The 22,314-nt window shown below is 37.1% G+C and overlaps 1 protein-coding gene across 2 annotated transcripts in view; it reads left to right on the top strand.

The window, feature by feature from the left end:
• Positions 1–241: 241 nt before the first annotated feature.
• LOC149416803 (uncharacterized) overlaps positions 242–22,314 on the top strand; it is a 45,729-nt gene continuing 23,656 nt past the window's right edge. The window contains exons 1-15 of one of the 2 annotated variants that reach the window (XM_089640971.1): positions 242–361; positions 1,987–2,048; positions 3,977–4,087; positions 5,212–5,377; positions 9,665–9,839; positions 12,475–12,711; positions 13,665–13,845; positions 14,430–14,567; positions 14,659–14,786; positions 14,975–15,128; positions 15,224–15,744; positions 16,083–16,303; positions 17,189–17,483; positions 20,084–20,324; positions 21,410–21,584. In XM_089640971.1, coding sequence (XP_089497097.1) covers positions 2,046–2,048; positions 3,977–4,087; positions 5,212–5,377; positions 9,665–9,839; positions 12,475–12,711; positions 13,665–13,845; positions 14,430–14,567; positions 14,659–14,786; positions 14,975–15,128; positions 15,224–15,744; positions 16,083–16,303; positions 17,189–17,483; positions 20,084–20,324; positions 21,410–21,584 — 2,746 coding nt within the window. In that variant the 5' untranslated portion in view covers positions 242–361; positions 1,987–2,045. Of the gene's footprint in view, positions 362–1,986; positions 2,049–3,976; positions 4,088–5,211; positions 5,378–9,664; positions 9,840–12,474; positions 12,712–13,664; positions 13,846–14,429; positions 14,568–14,658; positions 14,787–14,974; positions 15,129–15,223; positions 15,745–16,082; positions 16,319–17,188; positions 17,484–20,083; positions 20,325–21,409; positions 21,585–22,314 lie in introns of both variants that reach the window. The other variant, XM_089640970.1, reaches the window with a different exon arrangement.

The following is a 22,314-nucleotide window of genomic DNA, read 5'->3' as shown; positions in this document are numbered from 1 at the left end:
TGTTAATTTTTCAAAACCCCTTGGATTTTTATTGAGGATGTAGTTACTAGTAGAGGAGTTAGTAGTATGTAGTTATCGTAACTCAAATATAAAATTGAGATTAGAAAATAACAGCATTCTTCCGCTGAATGTGGATGCCATAAATATAGATGGTGGATGCTGTATATTTTGCTCTATATTGATTTTCGTGAAAAAGGAACAAACGACGGTGACATTTTTTGTTATATGGCAACATTCTAGTAAGAGTCAGAAAAAAATGGTTGTTTGGCGTTTCTCGTTCGTTTTGTGAAGCGTTTATTTGGAAATGTGTCACAGTATTAATGTATTAAGTTTGCATATTATGTGTTGATTTTATATGTTTGTAAGTATTTTTCAGTATGTATTTCAAGTTTTTCTTTGTTCGGTCATTGATTTCATTATGAATTTCTGTCACTCTATTTTTACAACGACGATCTGTTTTTATGTTTTTTTACGAATATTTGTGTTGTTCATACAAATTTTTGTCTTCATTTTTCCATGTAATGATTTTAATCATCACATTCAAATCCGTAGTGTTATTTGAAAAAGTAGACCGTAGCACATACTCGAAATTGTGGTTGTAATTTATAGGCTATTGAAAACCGTGAAAAAGCCTCCCTGAACTTTAAAAAAATCAAATCATCACTCCCATTTATTCTACTCCTTTCAATTTTCAATGTTTTCACACTACAATGCTTTGAACTTTCACGCCTTTCACCTTAGCCGGTCTAGGTACTTCGGTCAACTAACACGACCTTTAAATGGATTAATTATTAAATTTCCCCATTATAAGCGATTTTACCTCGAAGCTTTAAGTACACAAAATCTTATGTACTAGAAAATGACAGATCTGTATGCGATGATGCTTATACAGGAAAGCAGTACTGTTCTAACCCCTACTAGCTCTGAACAAACTTTATTACATTACACTCTTTCTTCTGTGTTGATCTGTCTGGGTCTCGCAATTCTTCAAGATTCTTTCACAACTGATTTCTAAGTAAAAATGTTTCTCCTATCTCTGATTAGTTTTTTTATTCTGATATTATTTCATAGATCTTATTTTCTGTAATACTCAATGACATTACAATATATATTGACGCACTAAGTAATATCAAAAAGTATGTCAATTGTAGTACTTTTAAATCGTCACATGTTGCGTAAGTTTGTGTGCTACCTCTTTGTAAATTGCCTTTAAAAAGTGCTAAAATGCCCTCATATGTGATGAGAGAGTGTTTTAATTACTCGGCAAACACTAGTAAAAACCAGGGAATAACATTTTATTTGTAAATGAACGCAAATTAAGTTGTTTCCCGTCCAAAGATTTTATGCGTCATAGAGAAAAAGCAAGGCTAACTATAGTAGAGGTCTGGGCGTCCAACAGCCAAATTATAAAGTTAGTGCTATCGCCAACTAAAACCCACGGTTTAAAATAGTTCTGTTTATATGATTTCGGTAAAACAACATTCAAATTAGCAGTAACAGCGAGTATCAACAAGCATCGTCTCTATTATGATACGGCACTGACTTATCCCTTGACACCTCGAAATCCGTCAGACGCCCAGGCATGTAACTAGTCTGCCTTGAGTCGGGCTTTTTAATCCGAAAGCGCCGCCAGGTTCTATCTTTGATTTTGATATTTTTTTAATGTTTATCTTCATCATACACGAGCAATGTTTGAATTAAGAATGCACTGGAAACATGAGAGTGTTTCTTACATGTCACATTTTATCTTAATTTCGTAAGACAATAACAAGTCTAGATATATTGTAACCCTCATTGGTAACAGTTCTTTCCTTGTGGACAATATTATATGACATGCCAAAGCATCCCGATTACTTTAGTCTATTCATGTTCGATTTTTGAATGTGAATGTTAGATGTTGCAGGAAATGCTCAGTACCATAAATAACCATAACATTCTTTTGATATAATAAAGATATTTTAGGTAATAATTATATCTCTTTTTCAGATGAAAGTCCTTACTTTCAGTTTTATTGAAGTGGCAGCCAATCAAAAAGTTTCTTAATTATGGTAAGTACATTTAGTTTATCATTTGACATTGGATTATAGCAAGGCTGCCCAACCCCAGGCCCGCGGGCCACATTGTGGCCCGTGAACGAATTATAAGTAGCCCGCGTGAACCATTTTCAAAATACCCGCCAATTTGAAAATTACTTGGATCGAAAAATATTTTCGTATCATTTCATCATCCACCAGGAGGCGTTGTGTGCAAAGGACATAAATTTGAATGATATAATGGAGCCGGTAGTACGCTACATAAATTACATACGTTCAAAAGCTCTTCACAGACGTAAATTCCCCATACTCAATATACAAGTACAATAATTTTTTCCCATACTCATAGATTTGAAAGATAAGCTCAATATTGTCACCAAAAAGTATGAAGCTAAAATAAGATACTTATTACAGTCGTTTGAAAGCAGATTCCAGGACTTTGAATATACAAAACAAAATTTAATTTATTTTGTTAATCCTTTCACAATCAGTTTGACTGAAATAATTAATTATCCTGCAAATATCTAGTTGGAACTCACTGAACTGCAAAATCATTCTGCACTAAAAAACCTTTTTGCAGAAAAAATATTTTCAAATTCACAAACTTCTTCAGAAGAATTTGGAGAAGAATGTACGTATGTTTGTGAAAAGTTTTTTTCTAATCTTAATTTTGTAAAAATAAATACCGCACATCTCTAACTGGGCAAGGATTTGTTGCTACTGTCAACATCTGAACTGACTCCTAACATAGGAGAATTATAACAAACACAATATCAGAAATCACATTGATTCTACCAATTACTTGGATTTAGATTTTTGTTACTTAAAATGTTGTCTCGTTATTTGGCAGTAGATGTTATTTATTTTTTTATTTTAATAAACGACAATAAAATTTCAATATGTTTATTTGTTTGTTGCATAAAACAAGACATTAAAAATGCTCAGGTAACAAAAATAGTAACCGTCAGTAGTCAGTGGCCCGCCAGTGACTTTAAAATCGTCAATTTTGCCCAACTGTTAAAAAGGTTGGGCAGCCTTGGATTATAGCATAATACAGTCAAATTCTGTTATAAAAATTCTACTTACATTTTTAATTTTTTAAATAAATTTATTTATGTTAAAAAAACTTAACTTAAAAATATATTTTAAAGAAATCTAAATATTATTGTTTACTACCAACTTACAGTTCATTTTAATTTAACTCACTAATCTTAAGAGTATACTATGCTTTTCTGCATGTGGATTGAGACTTGATACACATTTAATTTGGGAGGCGGGCTTGGGTACTGCCGCGGGGTGTCCGGGTTCAACGGGAGAGGTGTGTTCAGGATGCGCCTGCCCCACCAGCTGCGTAGCGTGCCAGGTTTGGGGAGATCCCTTGACGTCTCCTACTGGTCTCTCGACACATCGCCTTGCGCCGCAGTCCGAGGGATATATTCATATGTCTGTCACTGGTCACAACACACCGATACCTAGATTCCTACCCAACCCCCATACCTTTCCAGAACTTCCTCTCCTTCCTTTGCTTCAAAACGACCCCACACAGCACCCCAAAAGATGACATACCTTGAGGGAAAATATTTTCCTCAGGGCCTCTTGTGTTGGGTTTATGTAAAAAAAAAAGATAATTTTTGTGTAAATTTTCGCTAATTACAACATTTGTTTACAAGATCTAATTTAAGGGTGACATCAATGTCACCAAACAAACTTAATTACAACATTTGTTTACAAGATCTAATTTAATGGTGACATCAATGTCACCAAAAAAACTTAATATTATAATTTTGCACAAAATGCTGATTGTAAATATGTTATTATAAACCTTTGTAAATTATTGTACAGTTATTACCCTGTTTTTAATATAGAACACACGGCAACTTTTAAATAATTTGTTAAATGTAATTAAGTACCTACTCTTAGTGTTATTTTATTTCCGTTTTCAGCAAGCTGATGACCCCCCTTTCCTTTCTGTTGGAACTGATGTTAGTGCAAAATACAAGGGGGCCTTTTGTGAGGCTAAAATCAAAAAAGTCGTCAGAAATATTAAATGCAAGGTAACAACACAAATCTTTAGCATTTTATGAACACATTAACCCTTAAGTAGCGTTGTGGGTCTTTGCAACCAGTTGCGTGCGTCCATAAAATATGCCTACTCTAAGAAAAACAATGAACCATGAAGAAGAATTAAATAATATTAGAAAAAAAAAGTGAGAACTTGTACGCTCATTTATTCAGTTGCCCACAATAATCAGCTGAAGAATATAATTAAGTGGCAATTTTCAATTTTTCATACCCAAACATGTAAAAATAACACCAAAGCCCACCATTGGTAAGAGAAAGCAATGCACAGCACTGCCCTGGACCCCCTCTCTCGTTCTATTCACCGATTGGCCAAGTGCATCTCAGTACTTTCCTACATTCTGACTAAGATCGAGCAGGATCAACAGCTTACACCAAAGATATTAGAAGAACGAGATATGCTATGTTGGCCGCCGGACCGTAGGCGGAGTACTATCTAATTAGGGTACTTTGAATACTATCGGGACGTGTACGCACAGAAATCTGTTCTCTGTATTAGTGCGGATACCTTAGCGTAAGCGAAGGTGTGCAGTAGTATTGGTGAACAAAACCGGCGACACTGGGCAAAACAATTCCACACAGTATGAACTGCTCATAGCACATCTCGTTCTTCTAATATCTTTGGCTTACACACATGAGTACAGTCTAGTGACGAGAGTCGCATATGAGAGTTAGTTTTGTTCACCACGCCGCTTAACCACTCGAGGGATGGCGTGTTTACAAAAAAAATGTCTTGCAAGATGTTCAGTTTTGGATTCGCCCGCGCTCATTAAAAAATCTTAACTCTGAAGCTTAATTTAGTACCTACCTAAAGTTACCAGTTAAAAACATCATCTTAGTCGCTGAAAACGTATACTAACATATATAGTCTCCCTCAGCACAGGATCTCCTAGTGAGGAGGACTTCAATGATCTGTTTTAATTTTTTTTTTTTTTTTTCATGTGCCATACAAAAATGTACCTAATTATTTAAAAAAGTAACTAAATAAAAAAAATATATATATATTCCCCATGTCTAAACTTAGTCATACTTATTTTAGTACCTACCCAAACATTATTGCTGTGTTGCTAGAGTAATAATCATATTTTCCCCGTTCCAGATAAGCTTTAAGTCCGGGCCGAGTGTCGGTTCCGCAAGCACCGTGACGGATGAAGTGTTGAAGGGCACCCTCCGCGTTGGCAACACCGTGGAGGTGCGCCAGGATAAAAAAGAAATGGTGGAGGCCATCATCACCAAAATACAGGACTGCAGTCAGTACACTGTCGGTAAGTTTTAAATTTTTTTTACAAAATTTGCAGTTTGTCTTCCAACAGCGTCCTATCAGCAATCTGCCTCTCGATAGCCGGCAACTACTCCATATAATCTGCCATTATTTTTACAAAAAAGCTCAAAATCGAGTTCTATAATTCGCCGATATTCTTATGTCAAATTCAGTAGACCGCCACATGCCTAAACTCGAGCACCAAAGCTTTGTACACCAACGGGTTGGGTTATTTTACATAAACTCAATTACTAAATTGCCGTCTAGCTTGCTACAGCTGACCATTTTCCCAGTCACCAGGGTCAATTATTGTTGTTTTAGGACATTTCCATTAGTCTTCTGGTGTATTCTAGCAACTGTCGCATGGGTTTCTTTTCATTTCATTCTGCCTCATTTTTTTTTTTCAAAATGGAGTTTTTTTTGGCAAGCGTAACCATGACATCTTAACTCCTCAAGCCTCAGCCATATTCTGTCAGCATTTCGGAGTTTTTCCGCTTTGCAATAAAATCCAAATAAATGTAATATTTCTGAACCTATCCAAAAATTAAAAACTGCTTTAGGAAGGTGTTGAAATACGCTTTAAAATTTTATTGTTAGAAATAAACATAAATTTTTTGAAATGTTAAAATTTTGAATGCATAAATGAAAAAAAAAATTAAATGGCTAACTTTACATTTTTTGTAACTAAAATTACTGATACTGGTAACTAAAATATAGAAAAACATAGTCAACCTAACTGTATCCTGCCTCATGTCGCTGTGGCTCAGTCTGATGAGCAGATAGAGAAACAACATCGCATGTTGCTTTTACGTCCAACATATGGCGCTGTTTTTCAAAAAAGCACGATGTTATCTTTCACAGGTGACAACTATACACGGTGTCCGGAAACTCGTAGTACAAGCGGGAAACTGGAGAATCTACACCACTTGGGAACCCAAATAAACATAAAGTTTTTTGATTTGAACATTTTCACAAAAAAAAAAAAACGAAAAACCAATATTTTTCGGCTATTTGAGGGTTAAATTTTTTTTCGTTATTCAATGTGACGACGTCGACGCAACGGATAGGAATTATTAGTAGCATAGGTAGGTACTCACAATATGTAGCGATGAGCTCTAATTCACACAAAATCAGTCACAAAAATTATTTAAAATGTTCACAGTTAACTTCCAAGCACAGTTGGGTCCGTCTGATGATTGATTATTGCACTATTTGAATCATGTCGGAGTTAATTTTTACCTCGTCAAAGGCTCGATGATAAGTCTCAAAATCAAATAATTAAAAACGTACAACTGTTTTCAAGTCGAAGGCATCGATGATAAATCTGAAAGTATCAATATCATAACAATAATAACGCGTTTTAAAACACAAATTCCGCCCACAATTCGCTTTTATGTTTAAATTAACGAGAAAACTTAAACAATGTATAAACAATCCCATAAATACGGCTACCTGCGGCGACCCATAAATCAACACTGACCTACTTATGATTTAACAGAAATGGGACATCTGCTTAGAATACTGTTCACTTTTTTAAAAACTATCGTGCGTCTCTTTTCTTCATATGTTAGTAGAACCCAACATACTAGAGAAAGCTATATTTTGCGAATATGTCAGAGATAGGTATGAATATTAGAAGAACAGATGTTTTAACCCTGCAGAGCAGAAATATTTTATGATTACACCGGATTAAATGAAGGGTGATTTCTAAATAATGCTTTAAATCCGGGTTTCTTTATTTGTTTTACTTTTAAATAGTTTTAATTAGTTGGGTATTTTGATCTTCAGTAATAATTTATAAGAATTTGATCAAAAAAAAAATCAACTTCTGACTCGATTTACTCGAAGACGAAAGCTCAAATCAAAAAAATTATACTACAAAATCGTCTCCAAATGTGATGTAGATTCGCCAGTTTCCCGCTTGTACTACGAGTTTCCGGACACCGTGTATACAGGGTGTATCGGCACTAACCCGACAAACTTTAACCAGCTATTCCTTAGCACATTTGGAGTAAAAATGTTATGGGCACTTTGCTGTCCGGTAGCATTTTTTTTTTCAATTAAAAACAAAAAAATTTAAAATTTCCACACTACATCACTGTCATTGGCATTGCGTTTCGTGTTAAACAGCTGTTATAAGCAAGTATGTCAAAAAGCGTCTTCGCTCTTTCGCACACACTAAATAATAATAGTTAAAAATGAGACGAATGGTGCCGTGCTATTTCGTTGTGACTGTAAACGTGCGCCAATATAGGTACACACGTGCATTATTCAACGGAATTCGAATAAAATATTTGCCAGATGGGTTTTCAAACTTTGTCAAAGGATAAAACAGTGGTGACATGTGGTGAAAATATGAATAATAAATTTTTTATTAAAAAAAAACGTTACCGGACAGCAAAGTGCACATAAGATTTTTTACTCCAAATTTGCTAAGGAATAGCTGGTTAAAGTTTGTCGGGTACGTGCCGATACACCCTGTATAATAAGGTATATAAAAACATATGCGTATTAGAATGCAACGTTGTGTCAAAATTTCAGTGAAATCGGTGTAGAATTTTCGGAGATTTAAGATTTTGAACAAACGAATATTTATATAGATGTATTACAAACGTTAAAGTTCCATTTTTGGTCATTTTATATAAAAATAATTAGTAAAAAAATAGTCTCATAAGTTTTTTTTTCTAATTGCGGTCGGTACCTTTGGCTTCATAAAGGTGCAAATTTTAATTATTCATTGGTTAACATTTATATTTGAATGTAAAGCGTGGTGTTTTCACTTTCTAACATCGTTTAGATCATATTTCTCGACATAACAGTAAGGAATATAACGATTTTGTGACTGTATTACGATTAACTTTGTTCTACTTATTTATTTGGACCTGCCTGATTTCATCATGTTTTAGTCATCTTCAGAACTAAAAATGTATAACTTAAGCTAGGTTATTTATAATATTTGGGTTAAGGGAATACTTTATTCTATAAAATACTTAACCTTCCAGCGGGCGCGTTGAGAAATTTCCCTTGAGCGGGCGCTTGTCGTAAATTTTACGTCATCAAGTTTTCTCCATGTAAGTGGTGTTTTCTTTATACAAACATTAGGGAATTTCTTTAAGGATATGAAAAATCATAATAGGCATTACTTAAAAAAAAATATTTGACTTTCTTAAAAAAAACGAAGCAACACTCTAAACATGTTAATATTTCAAAACAAAATATTGTATCGACCTATTTAGTCAGAATCAATATTCTCATCCTTACAATTGTTACAAACCACCTCAACTGAAGAATGGTTCTTGCATGTAAAGGACTGGCAACGGCAACACTTCATTGATGCTGAGGATCTTTTCTTATCCAGTGCACATAACCGACAAACACCGCATTTTGGAAAGCTTCTGTTTTCTTCTTCTGTTATCGGTTCAACTGCCCTACTGAATTCACTTTGAGAAAAGCATTTATATCTTGCGGTAAATGTTTGACATTTGATTTGACTCTAGCATAGCTCGAAGCTCGATTATTACAACTAAGTCGCAAGAGTGGGGGAAGCGATAAGGCTCGTTTGTCGTAAATTTTACGACAGCGCGCCCGCTGGAAGGTTAAATTAATCTTTTGATTTTATCACCAGCTGTAAGGAGTTGACTTATTGTTAGTAAATGTAATTTTGATAGACTTTTAGATTTTTTTATTACTTTTTGAAATACTTGGTACAAAATAATGAGTTGAATGCATCTGTGATTTTTTACGATTTAGGATGGGTTGTTTCGAAGAATTTGAACAATTCATCAAATTTCAACGTTCATTTTCCAGTTATGCGAAAGATTTTTTCAAGTTCTGTTTTTATTTCAGTTCTGACAAGCAAATAGCCTATAATGATATGTTAACAGAAGTTGAATAGGACTTTCACAGAACCCGGAAATGGACGTTGAAATTTGATGAATTGTTCAAATTCTCCGAAACAATTCGTCCTTAGTCTATTTAGTCGATTTAGTCTTTGTAACAATTCAGCAGAAATATATATTGGTGTTCCAATTATTAGGTGGCTACAAACTAATAATAAGAGTAAAGGTTTTGGTATGAAAGGAGTGGTGATCATAGGTTAGAATTGAAAAAAATTGCATTTTACCAGACCTAAGGAGCTGGTCCTTGCCAAACATTCTCTGTCTCATCTGCTCCCCATCCCCGCTCTTATTGGCCTCACGAAAAACCCCAATCGGGTATGTTGTGAGGTTTTGGTTTCGGTCAGTTGGGAACTATTTAATAATTTATGAAAAATAAAATTATGTTTATGTAGTTTTTGACGACGGTGACATCACGACCCTCCGCCGTAGCGCCCTCTGCCTGAAGAGCGGGCGCCACTTTGCCGAGAGCGAGACCCTGGACCAGCTGCCCCTGACGCACCCGGAGCATTTCGGGAACCCCGTCATCGGCTCCTCAGGCCGCCGGGGGCGCCGGAACAACAGGACGCAGTAAGAGAATTTCTATTTACGCCTCTGATTTTAACTGTTCCACGACAAAACAGAACATAAGTAAAGATAATACAAAAAAACTATTCGAAAAATATTCTGGTTCATCAGGTCACATAATCATAAAACTAGAGCAAAGCAAATAGATAAGCTAAATATACCTAAGATATAAGTGTAATACTACAGTAAAATTATATAACCAACTCCCAGCTAGTATCGACAAATTAAAACCATCAAATTTTGGCAAGAATTAACAGAAAAAGAACCAACGATTATTTTAACCGTTTTAATGCTAATCAATTTTTGCAAAAATTAATGTAAATTGCTACACACATATTGATTAATTTAGAGGAAAAATTAAACACTCTAATTTAGACAAATATCAATCAATTTTATTAATTCTTTTTGCATTATAAAGAAAATATGTTTATTTGTTCGTGTTCATGTTCTGTTTTGTCCGGTTACAGTCTGATCGACGCTAGACATTTTGCAGGGAAATGAGATTAACCGAGAGGCGTAGATGTTTTCCCAAGATTAACTAGTGGAAAAAAAGGTTTTATAATGATATTTTCTGTATTTAACATAACTTGAAATAGAATATTGAAACCATTTACAGTAGAACCTCGTTAATTCGAAATCCACGGGACATCAAAAATCAAATTTCGAATTAACGAATTCCCACGTAATTCGAAATTTTATGAAAAAAAAAAAAAAAAAATACACCGAAAATCGATTTTCTCGGCCGCCTCTTCAAATCCAGGTGGTATTTTAGTTGTAAATTCGTATTAAAACTAATTATTTCTTTATTTTCGTGGCCGATTACCATAGCGGCGGGCCCTTTAAATTCAGATATTCGCAATAAATTCGTAAAAATGCTATATATTTACGCGTAAATCGAGTATTCGCTGCCGATTTCGGTCGCGGCCTACCCTTTAAATTAAGATATTCGTAAAAATACGCTATATTTCCACGTAAATCGAGAATTCGCGGTAATTTTCCGTCGCGGCCGGCCCTTTATTTCAAATATTTGAATTTAAATTCGTAAAAATACGATATATTTCCTCGTAAAACGGGAATTCGCGGCCGTATTCCGTCGCGGCCGGCTCTTTAAATTCAGATATTCGAAATAAATTCGAAAAAATACGAAATATTTCCGTGTAAATTGAGAATGCGCGGCCGATTTCCGTCGCGGCCGACCCTTTAAATTCAGATATTTGATGTAAATTCGTAAAAATATGATATATTTCCGCGTAAATCAAATTTTATCGGCAGTTTTTCGTCGCGGCCGGCCTTTTAAGTTCAGATATTTGAAGTAAAGTCGTAAAAATATGTCATATTTCGGCGTGAATCGGAATTTTTCGGCCGATTTCCGCCGCGCCGTATTTTTTAACTCGGATATTCGAAGTAAAGTTAGTAAAAATACGATATATTTCCGCGTAAATTGAAATTTCGCGTCCGATTTCCGTCACGGCGGGCCCTTTAAAATTCAGATATTCGAAATAAATTCGTAAAAATACGATACATTTACGCGTCAATCGAAATTTCGCAGCCGAGTTTCGTCGCGGCCGACCCTTTAAATTCAGATATTTGGTGTAAACTCGTAAAACTACGACATATATCCGCGTAAAATGTATTTTCTCGGCCCTTCAAACTCGGATATTCGAAATAAATTTGAAAAAATACGACATTCCAGTGTAAATCGATTCAGATTTACAAAATAATAATACTAATTAGGACGATGTATAACCACGTAAAAATACATTTTTCGGCGTTTTACTGCCACAGCTGACTTTTAGATTCAGATTTACGAAATATTATCATTTATTTTCGCAAAAATCAAATTTTTTCGAATTACACGAACAAATTTTCGCGCGCGGACAAAAATAAATTTCGAATTACGAATTAACGAATTTCGAATTAAAAAAAATTTTGTATGAAAAAATTTTTCAGCGGAATTTTTTTTTGCGAAAATTTCGAATTACGCGTTTTTTCGAATTATCGGGGTTCGAATTAGCGGGGTTCTACTGTAATAGATAAATTGATAAGTGTGTTGTGAAAGTGTCCCTATGCTCGAAGTAAGGTCAGTTTTATCTTACTTCTGCTGAAATTTGAACAAAAATTTTCAAATATCGAAATTCTTTCTTGAATAATTAATCAATTTGATTGGCCTGTCTGAGCCCTCTTAGTCAAAAGGTCTTATTTAAATTGGCAACATCAATTTTCTTTCAAACCAGTATTGATTGAATAACCCCTAATGGGTGAATTTTTTAGAAATTATTGTAGATAATATTAATAACTCTCAAATGAAAAATATGAACAGAAAAAGATTGGTCGCATCTCTAGGAGTTGAACCCAAAACCTCAGCCTTTGCTCTACCACTGAGTTAATTCGGCCATGTCAACTTTGGTCACGTTTTACTGTATCGTACTTCGACTAAGAACTATCAACATTATCTTCCTTTGCTTAATGCATATTTTTGGCTGCTATCTAATCTATCTTCAATGATTGAATTTTACAATTTGAGGTTTTACTCAAATTATTATTATTCCACTATAAAAACATCGATTATCATAATTTGAAATAGATCATTGAAAATGCAACTTTTCCATATTAATTTGGTTGACTACCGGTCTCCTAGGTCGGATGACTCGGACAGTGAGGCGTGCGACACCTCGGGGCCCCCGTCGGGGTCGGTGGAGCGTGAGCCCCATACGGGCCGCGTGGTGCTCGTGCAATGCTCTGGCTCGGGGGACAAAAAGCGACCGCAGTCAGGTCACTGGTTCCCCGGCCTCGTGGTGGCCCCTTCCGCTCAGGACACGGTCAAAATAAGGGTCAAGGAGGACTACCTCGTGCGCTCCTTCAAGGATGGAAGATAGTGAGTATATTAAACCTATCCTAACTTACAGGAGTCGCATGGTACTTGTGCAGCACTCCTGCTCGTTGGACAAGAATCGGCTATTTGATAGTTAGTCTTTAAAGAATAGCGTGGTGTATTTGTTATTGTTTTTGAAAAATAAATATTCCCTTCAGGGGGTCACCGTTTATGATGACTGGGTTTTAAAAATGTTTTTTTTTTTATTTTCCAACAATAGTTTATTAATTTGATTATACTTATATGAATGTACAAATTTTTTGTATTCTCTATTTCCTGGTGAAGAAACATGTTGATCATTTTTATTAATCCCTCGGATGATTTTGGGAGATTTTATTTACAATGTTTTTATGAAATATATATCCCAGCCTGACACGGTCTCATACAATTTATGCTATTTCAGTTATGTATTATGGTGAGAAATATGAATTTAACAGTGTTAGAAATAGAGAATGCCTTGCTTTCAGCTTGCATTCTAAAATTTACCATAAATGCTCCCTAAATTTTTGAAATAACATCTATGAAATACCATTTAGGGCTAGTTGTTTCACTTTCAAATTTGATGAATTTGAACAGTTGATTAAATTTGGAAGTTAATTTTTAAAATCTATGAAAGTTCTATTCAATTTCAGTTCTGTGAAACATTGGCCCCTATTGATACAATAACAGAAATTGAATAGAACTTTCACAGAACGTGGAAATTAACTCTGAAATTTGATGAATTGTTCAAATTCTGTGAAACAACCAGTCATTAGCATTTGTGACAATATTTTTGTAATACCTTTGTGTAATTAAACAAGTTTTTTAGTTTTGTGTAAAGTAGTAATTACGTAAAGATAAAAACCGTTGGTGAGCGACACTAAAAACTTTATCCTTATATGCGTTCAAAATTTTTAATAATTTTAATTGCATATTCGTATGTAGATTTATATTCTAAAATCCTACATATTTTTCAGTTACACAGTCCCCAAAAAAGAGGCGAAAGAGTTCCGGCGCAACAGCAACAATGCGGAGTGGGGCGGCGTGGAGGCGGCAGTGCAGTACCTGGACAAAGGGGTTCTGCCCCCCCACTGGGACCGCGACATCCTCTTTGGCCAGGACACGCACTCACAGTCCGATGATGGGGACTCTGATGATGTAAGTTGTAGATGCTTGCATACCAGTTCAGCATTGGTAAAGTTGAGCCGGCCTTAAGCCCGGTTACTATTCCGGACTTACACGTCTTGTAATATTTACACCGCTTTTTTAAGCGGAGGATACAGTCTTTGCACTTATCTATATATCTAAATAGGGCTTTGGAATATTGAGAATTGTATTCCGTTGTTCCGGGCTGCTGTCTGCCAAGATATTGCCTCGATGCCCTGATGATTACCAATCTCTGATATTAGAAGGCACCAAAAGAAGAACATACGGTAAGGAGTGCTGGGTGGATATCAAAAAGGAATTAGTTTGTGCTCTTATTAGATCGTTTTTGTACAGCTCCCTTGAGGTGATTTGTTTTAAAACGGCACTATACAAATCATCCAAATGTTCATTACTGGGTAGAAAAAACCGCCGTAAAAAAGAATACTTCCTATGTGAGAAGGTTGCAAAGAACATTCATATGATTTTTTTTTTCTGGAATTAACTGTTATTATTATGTACTTATAATAAAGTTGGGATTATGAGGAAGTGATGTTTTTCTTCGATATTCACATTTCATTATTATATTTTTCTTCCAGAGTTCTGATGATGAGCCTAGAGAAGAGAAGGATCATTTCGTTGCTCAGCTTTACAAGTTCATGGATGATCGCGGCACGCCTCTTAACCGTCAGCCGACTATCGCCAATAAGGACATAGATCTCTACAGATTATTCAATGCGAGTTAACCAACCATCATGAATCAAATTTGCTTGTTTTAAGATATAAACTTGATTTAATATGTCATTGTACAATTTGTTTTATTTTTAGGTAGTCCAAAAGTTAGGTGGCTATAACAGGGTGACCAACCAGAATCAATGGAAAGGAATAGCCAATCGTTTGGGATTCCAGCCGGCAACCAATAGTGTGACAAACCTCTGCAAGCAAGCATATAAAAAGTAAGCGATTCATGTTTAGTTAAAGTTAGTGTAGAAATCGCATCCAATATAAACATGCTTAAAGTTTAGCAATGTGGACTAGTTCTTATGTAAAATTTGTTTCCCATTTCATTGTCGCCTGACATATTAGGTAACTCAATGATCAGATGAGTACCTTTTGAATGAAACTGCTATCTGTGTCCATCTAGGTTCCTGCACAGCTTTGAAGAGTTCTACCGCAAGCTGGGTGTCACCCTGGTGGCACACCCGAGAGGCGGACGCTCCACGGGGCGCAGCCTCATTCGCGACAGGGACAAGATACAACACTCAGCATCCAGCCCCGCCCACACTAGCACCAGTGAGGTTAGTAAACCAAGATGCCATTCAAGTTATGTATAGGAATTTAAAACTTCATCTAATTATTGGACAGGTTTTCATTTACCTTTAATATTTTGCAGGATAAGGCATCTGAAATTGCTGCAGCAAAGGTGGCTGCTTTGAAAGCTGCTAAAGAAAAAGAAAAGGAGCGTGAAAAAGAACTCGAAAGAGAAGCAAAAGAAAAAGAAGCTAAAGAATTGAAAGAATTAAAAGAGAGAGAAGCTAAAGAAAAGGAACAAAAAGAAAAAGAACAGAGGGAAAGGGAAAGGGAGGCAGAACTAAAGGAGAAAGAAGCGGCCAAAGCACTAAAGGAATTAGAGGCTCGAGAGAAGGAAGCTAAATTAAAAGAGAAGGAAAGGGAAAAAGAAAGAGAAAAAGAGGCTAAAGCTAAAGAGGCAAAGGAAGCGAAAGCCAAGGAATTAAAAGAGAAGAAAGCTAAAGAAGACGAGGCCAGGGAGAAGGAAGCTAAAGAAAAGGAAAAAGAGAAACTAAAGGAAGCTAAGGCTAAGCAACAAAAGGAGGCAAAGATGAAGTTAGACATGGTTAACAGCAGTGATGAAGAAGATAGTGGAGATAATCAGCCATTAGCACCTTCATCCAAGTAAGTCGATTTCTACTTGGAAAATTTATTTTTTGTTATGATTACCACACAACAGTCCTGACTGCTTGTATTCTATGGCATCTCTTATTTTTGGATTTTTGTGAGGTTCAAGGATGTGGGGAGAAGAAGATGGTTTAGAAGGATATACATGGCTATTCACATCTGCTTAACTAACGTAAACAAATAAGGCCATCCCTGTTTTCCATCCTGCCACATCTAGAGCTTACCGCTTTGCCGTATTATTTATTTGTATGCTTACATTGTGTTTATTGAAGTCCTTATTACCTTAGCCTCAATCCTTTTTTTTTTTTACTGATTCCCTGATCTAATCTTCTCAGTTCCAGCAAGATTGAAAAGGTCGATTCACCCGTGGCATCGGAAAAGCTGGCAGCGGAGAAGCCCAAGGTGGGTGACACCCCCTCAAAGGCGAAGTTGTTCAAGAGCTCTTCGGGGGTATTGGACAGCAAGCGGGGCGACAAGGGCTCCGCCAAGAAGATGGGACACCGCAGGAGCTCTGTGCCCAAGTGCGGAGCCAAGGATTCACCCATGCCAATCAAAGGTAACACCCGCAGAGGTACTACCAACAACTCATTTATATTCATTTTTAAAGCTCTACAGAAGCCAATAGACAGTAGACATCCTTCTCACCGGGTAGAAAACACTGTCTCCTCATTTATACACCACTACCCACAGTTGACACATAAAGAGGGAGAAATGTTCCCTGGCACTGTTTAGGATATTGATATTATACAGAGTGCGGCAAAACAGTGCAGTTTTGAAGGGCAATTTACAGAAATGGGGTTTATTTTATTTTATTCGGTACATCATGCCATTTAATGCCTCAAGTCCTGAACATGACATCAGAAAAATGATGGCCCCCAGCAGCGATACATTGATGAAGGGGATTTCTGAAGTTTTCGGCCGCATTTTGGCACACAACGGATATAGCGACGATTTCCTCTCAAATTCAATCCTTGAGTTTGGCCAAGGTGTGAGGCCGATGTTTAAAAACATTTTCCTTCAGGCAGGGAAAGGATGATCACACAGGATGGCCCTTCTAAACTGCACTGTCTGTTTTGCCGCACATATACATAATAGCGAATAGACATAATTTGCTGTAAATTACGTCAAATAGAAAATAGGCAAATAGAAGTAATTTGCTCTAAATTTTACATTGTCTGAATTGTCTTGGTTAACATAATAACAGTATAAAAGATTATTGAAATTATTGTTAAATTCAATTTTTAACCACCACACAAAACATCAAATTCCCAACTGCCTCTTAGAAATAATAATATGTCTATAGTCTCCAGATACATTCATTAATTTACTAAGAATTTCAATTAAGTCTTTTTTTTATCTGGTTTTAGTCAAGCATTTCTGTGGCTACCTCATATTCTAAGGTTATAACATATTTCATTCTATTTTTAATGTTTTTCACCAGCTGAAGCTCGCTGCAAGTCTTCGTCTTCCGACTCCTCGACGGCTGCCAAGAAGACGTGCCCCGACTCCTCCGGCTCCGCCAAGGACCCTCCGTCGGTCAGGAAGGCCGGCACCGCCAGCGCGACCAATGCCTCCTCGAGCGACCGGAACGACAGCGACAGCAGCAGCCGCGGCAGCAAGAATGGGAAAACTCCGTCGCGGAGAAACACACCCAATGACACGCCGCCCTCCACGCCCGGGTCTTCTTCCAACATGCAGAACCATCCCAAGAAGCCGAGGAAGAGGAAGATCACAGAGTAAGCTAATTTTATACTGATGTCTCCAATCTGTCCCCAGATCCAAATGTTCCTAACTGTCCACAGACGTGGGTCTATGGAATCACTGGAATCCCCAATTGGGGTATGTTGTGAGGCTGAAGGGAGCAGAGAGAGGGACGAGTTGCGGAGTACCTGGCTATCCAGATCTATCCAGATCCGGGCGTACTGTACAGGGCCCGCAGATACTTTAATAGTACACAACTGCTGACCCTGTACAAATCGCAAGTGCGCCCTACTGTCGAATTTGGCAGCCATCTCTGGTCCGGAGCCCCAAAATACCTGAAAAAAACCCTTAACTCTGTGCAGAAACGGGCGGTCCGTTTGATAGATTCCCCAATCTTAACAAACGGACTGCAATCTTTAGAGCACAGGCGTCAGGTAGGTATGCTGTCCTTGTTCTATCGGTATTACAATGGAAGATGCTCTGAGGAACTAGCGTCAATGATCCCTTCGGCACCGGTGCGTAGTCGGGATACACACCAAACGCGCGCCCAACATTTGTACACTGTTGACATTTGTCACATGAGAACGGGTCGCTTCTACGATTCGTTCTTAAGTTCAACAGCTCGGCTGTGGAACGAGCTGCTGGCCTCTGTGTTTCCTCCCTCCTACAACATGGGACTCTTCAAGACCCATGTTCACTCCTTCCTCTCCACAAAAAGACCCTCCAACCGTCATTCAGAATCAAAATGTTGCATGATATGGTTTTAGTTGCGTTATGGGACCGGATCTGAATAGCCAGGTACTTTGTTCCCCATCCCCTCCCTTCCCCACTCTCTTCAGTCGCAAAACACATCCCAATTGGAGATGTCTTAATCCTGTACAGTTCAGTCGTTATTGAGTGTGTTATTAGCATGATAAAGCGTGTTAAAGAGTGCTCATCATTTAATTCAGTGAAGACAACAGTCCCCTCTGGAGTCTTTTGAGATTTTGTCATCAACTTGCTTTGAAAGATCCGTCAGATTCATGATTTATTTAGAAATATTCCCGGTTGACATAATTTTACAAATAAATTTGCTGTTTTTGAATGCATATCAAAATGAAGTAATATTTTCGAAAGCATATAAAAGACTCTTTATAGATTGTTTCTTGTAAATTGTAAAAATACCACTTTATACGATATTCAAAAGCATATTTAATTACACAAATGTATTATGCGGCTAGTCCACGTAGTCCCAACGTATACAGGACGACTTGGCCATTGCATGCGTTGGTCGGTTTATGATTATTGTCGGTTTTCGTGCACACATCAAAGGATCTTTGCGCCAATCTGCTAACATCGTTCACACTTTGGTCCCGTATTCAGTTTGCAATACGCGTTCAGCGAAGACGGTTGTGTAGATCATTGAGATAGTGGTTATTTACGTTTACGAATTACGATGATTAATAATTAAAAGTGCTGTATGAATAAATTGTTGCGGCTGTGATAATTTCCACATTCATCTAGGTTTGACGGCCAAGGACGGGAATGGCTCTCTTCTAACAATCTGAAGGATTTAAAACGCGGGTTTAAATCCCAGCGTGCGCAAGTAAATTTTATTTTATGAATTTGTGTTAAAATTATCATTCACAACTTATTCATTTAAAAATAAATAAAATACAGTATACTTGGCTTGATCCAGAGTGGAAGATACTCTCAGTATCGCCCTGTGGTGTTAGACCACCATTCTGAATTGAAACGTTGCTTTAGCTGTCTTTGGTGACCAGATTTGAATAGCCAGGTACTCCCCCACCTTTCTCTTCCCCATTTCCTTCCAAAACCCTCAGGCTCACAACAAACCCCAATTGGGATGCCGTAGTCTCACTGGCTCCAAACGGTTGTGAGTTGTTGGAACTCTTGTGCGGTATTCACATTAAAAAAAGAAGATCAAATGGCCAATGCAGAATAGGATATTTTCATTGGTTTTTATTATTCTGGAATAAAATGACTACAATGAAGGTATATTTATTTTATTTTTATATTGACAAATAAATCTTATCTTCTTAATATATAAAAGTTCAGCCTGCGTATCTTTGTGCTGGCAAAACTCATTCGATATTGATGAAAATTTCAAAGTTAGTTCTTATTAGTGCCAGGAGTGTTTAGAGTGTGGTTTGAATGATAGAAGAAGTCGGGGACGACCGAGGAATAGTTAATGCAGTGTGTCTCCACCGGAATGAGAGAGGGAGTCGAATTAAAGTCGATGTAATGTAGTTTTTTAACAGTAACAAAGTGGTAAACAGTAGTGAATGACGGAAGAAGTCGGGGACGCCGAAGTAAGACATTAGCAATAGATAAGCATTGCGGGGTCTACTAGTTTTCTATAACGATTTAAAATGTGGCATTTTCGATTTGCCGCCTTTTTTAACCGGCCAATGTTGGCAACGGTGTTCACACGTTGGTGAGTTGGCACCAACTAGGCACTTTATAAAGGTTATTGTCACTTCACTTTTTTCGTTTCATATAACAACACAAGTACCGTAAAGTGTACAAGAATGCTTTCGGTATACTTTGTACTAAAGAGTACAAAAAGCCCGAGGGTTTAATGTACATAAAACAGTAATGCAGGTGTACTTATACAAATAATCCTCCTTTTCAGAACTTCGGACACCACCACTGTGATATCGGCCGTGGTGGGCGACAAGCTGAAGGTGTTCTACGGGCCGGCCCAGTCTGAGTCGAAGGTCACCTATGAAGCGAAGGTCATCGAGGTGGACGGTAAGGGCCAGGAGGTGGTCCTGCGGGTCCACTACACCGGGTGGAACACCAGGTATGATGAGTGGATCAAGCCGTCCAGGATAGCCGACAACTTGTCGCAGAAGAATAAGAACAAGGATAAGGTTATTATGCATTCTTTTGTAAATAAATAATTTTTTTGAGATATGTTATTGAATTTGAATATTCTTTCTTGTTGATAAATAATTTGGAATCGATTGTGCAAATTTTTTTGACAGTAAATGGATAATTATAAATATTGGGTAATTTATATAGCTCCGTTTTTGTGGAAAATCACCTCCAGGGTGCAGATGTGTACAAACTCCATAGCTTACGATGGAAAAGACGTCTGACAGAAAATAAGTCTCTTCTGAGCGTGTCCCTTTCAGTGAAGAAGGCAACTTACGTTGTAGTATCACAATCTTAGTCTTTGAAATTGAAATCTGCTCACGAATAAGTGTGTAATGTAATAAATACCTTTATACAATGGTGCGCAAATTCTCAATTACTTCAGTAACTGCGAATCCTAAATTGGGGAAAAATGTTTGGTTTGTTTTCAAAATCAAATATTTTGTAATAGTATTTAGTTTAAAACTTGTACAAATGTTTCTTAATTCACTCACCGCAATACACGAGCATGTGAACAATGAGTGAACACCTGACGGTCCATTAAGAAATGAACATTCAGACCCTGTGCAAAATAAGTCCCACAATGGACTGCGCTGCAAATCGTTACCGAAGTTAGTTTAGCGAAGTTAATTTTTGTGCGCAGGGTCTGCTTATTTCGATGAGCGCTCGCGGGCGATGATGTTCTAGCTTATTCAAGACATACTCGAACCCTCCTGGTGCCAAAAAGATTGTCAAGTGGTTTGCGTCCAGCTCTTCGAGATGGTACCCAGATTTTGCATTAGGGCATGTCTCTTTTGATGAAAAGTGATCTTCCTCGGTAATCAATTTCATAGGACTTTTTGGGGTGTAGGAGTCGATCGGTCTTATGTTAATTTTTCTTTTTAACAAGAAAGATAAACATTCTCGGGTTATGAATAAACTGAAAATATTTTTAAATCTCTTACTATCATCCTAATAACAGAAGTATTGAACCCTCGATGCCGAATCCGATGCACTTCTCCACCCGTCTAGGCAATTTTATTGATTTATAATAGTCGCCAGGACTTCGAGTCTTTTAACCAATAAATTTTTCTTTCTCTAGGGCCGGCGTAACACCCCCAACACTGGCACCGGGCCCCCTGAGAGCCCCGGGGCCAAGAAGTCCCGTGGGGCACACCCACCCTCCGCTGCCCCCTCCACCCCCACACCCACCAAGCCGCACACGAGGAACCGGAGCAGCTCTAACAACACCACCGCTTCCAATCAACCCACCACAGGTAAGCGCATTACCAATCCTACCATTAGGTACCCCTATTATGTCACGTCATCATTTATATTTATTTATTCCTGTTTTCCATGTCTCGTTTTTATTTTGATTATCAGATTTATGCGTTCATTATCATCTTTTAATTTTTTATCCATAAATTTACAGTGTAACCCTCTTATAAGGTTCCCCTCGTAGGAAGTTTCATGCTGTCCCTTGATCACTTGGCCTAATTTATCCCACTTAAGAAGTTTTTTTTCGGTCCCTTGGAAAATCTTATAAGAGAGTTTCACTGTATATGTATTTCAGTTTAGGTGGTTAATTTTCACCATATGGTCCTCTGGAATTGCACACTTTTGTGTTGTTATCCGCCTTTATGTTGCTTTTGTTAAGTAAAGTTCTAATTCAAATTTGTAGCTATCAAAACATTCTTTAAATCATCATTATTGTCACTTGCTAAATCACAACACAGCAGGGCGGGTTCCACAATACTAAGGAGAGGTTGGTACATTGAATTTGAACATTTTTTCAACATTCATTTTCGGATTCTATGAATGTCCTATTCAAGTTCTGTCATTATATGATTATAGGCCAGTTACTTGACACAACAGAACTTGAAAATAACTTTCACAGAACAGAAGAAAAATGGTTCAAATTCTCTGAAACAACCCGTCCTAAGTGTTTAATGCACTGGATAATCAAATGAGTATTATCTACTATGTGGATTCATCGAAAAACAGATT

Source organism: Hesperophylax consimilis, chromosome 16 (genome assembly GCF_061612785.1).
Source record: "Hesperophylax consimilis isolate HC1 chromosome 16, BYU_Hcon_1.0, whole genome shotgun sequence".
Classification (NCBI taxonomy): Eukaryota; Metazoa; Arthropoda; class Insecta; order Trichoptera; family Limnephilidae; genus Hesperophylax; species Hesperophylax consimilis.
Note: the sequence above shows the minus strand (reverse complement) of the source record. Positions and strands in the feature narration are given on the sequence as shown.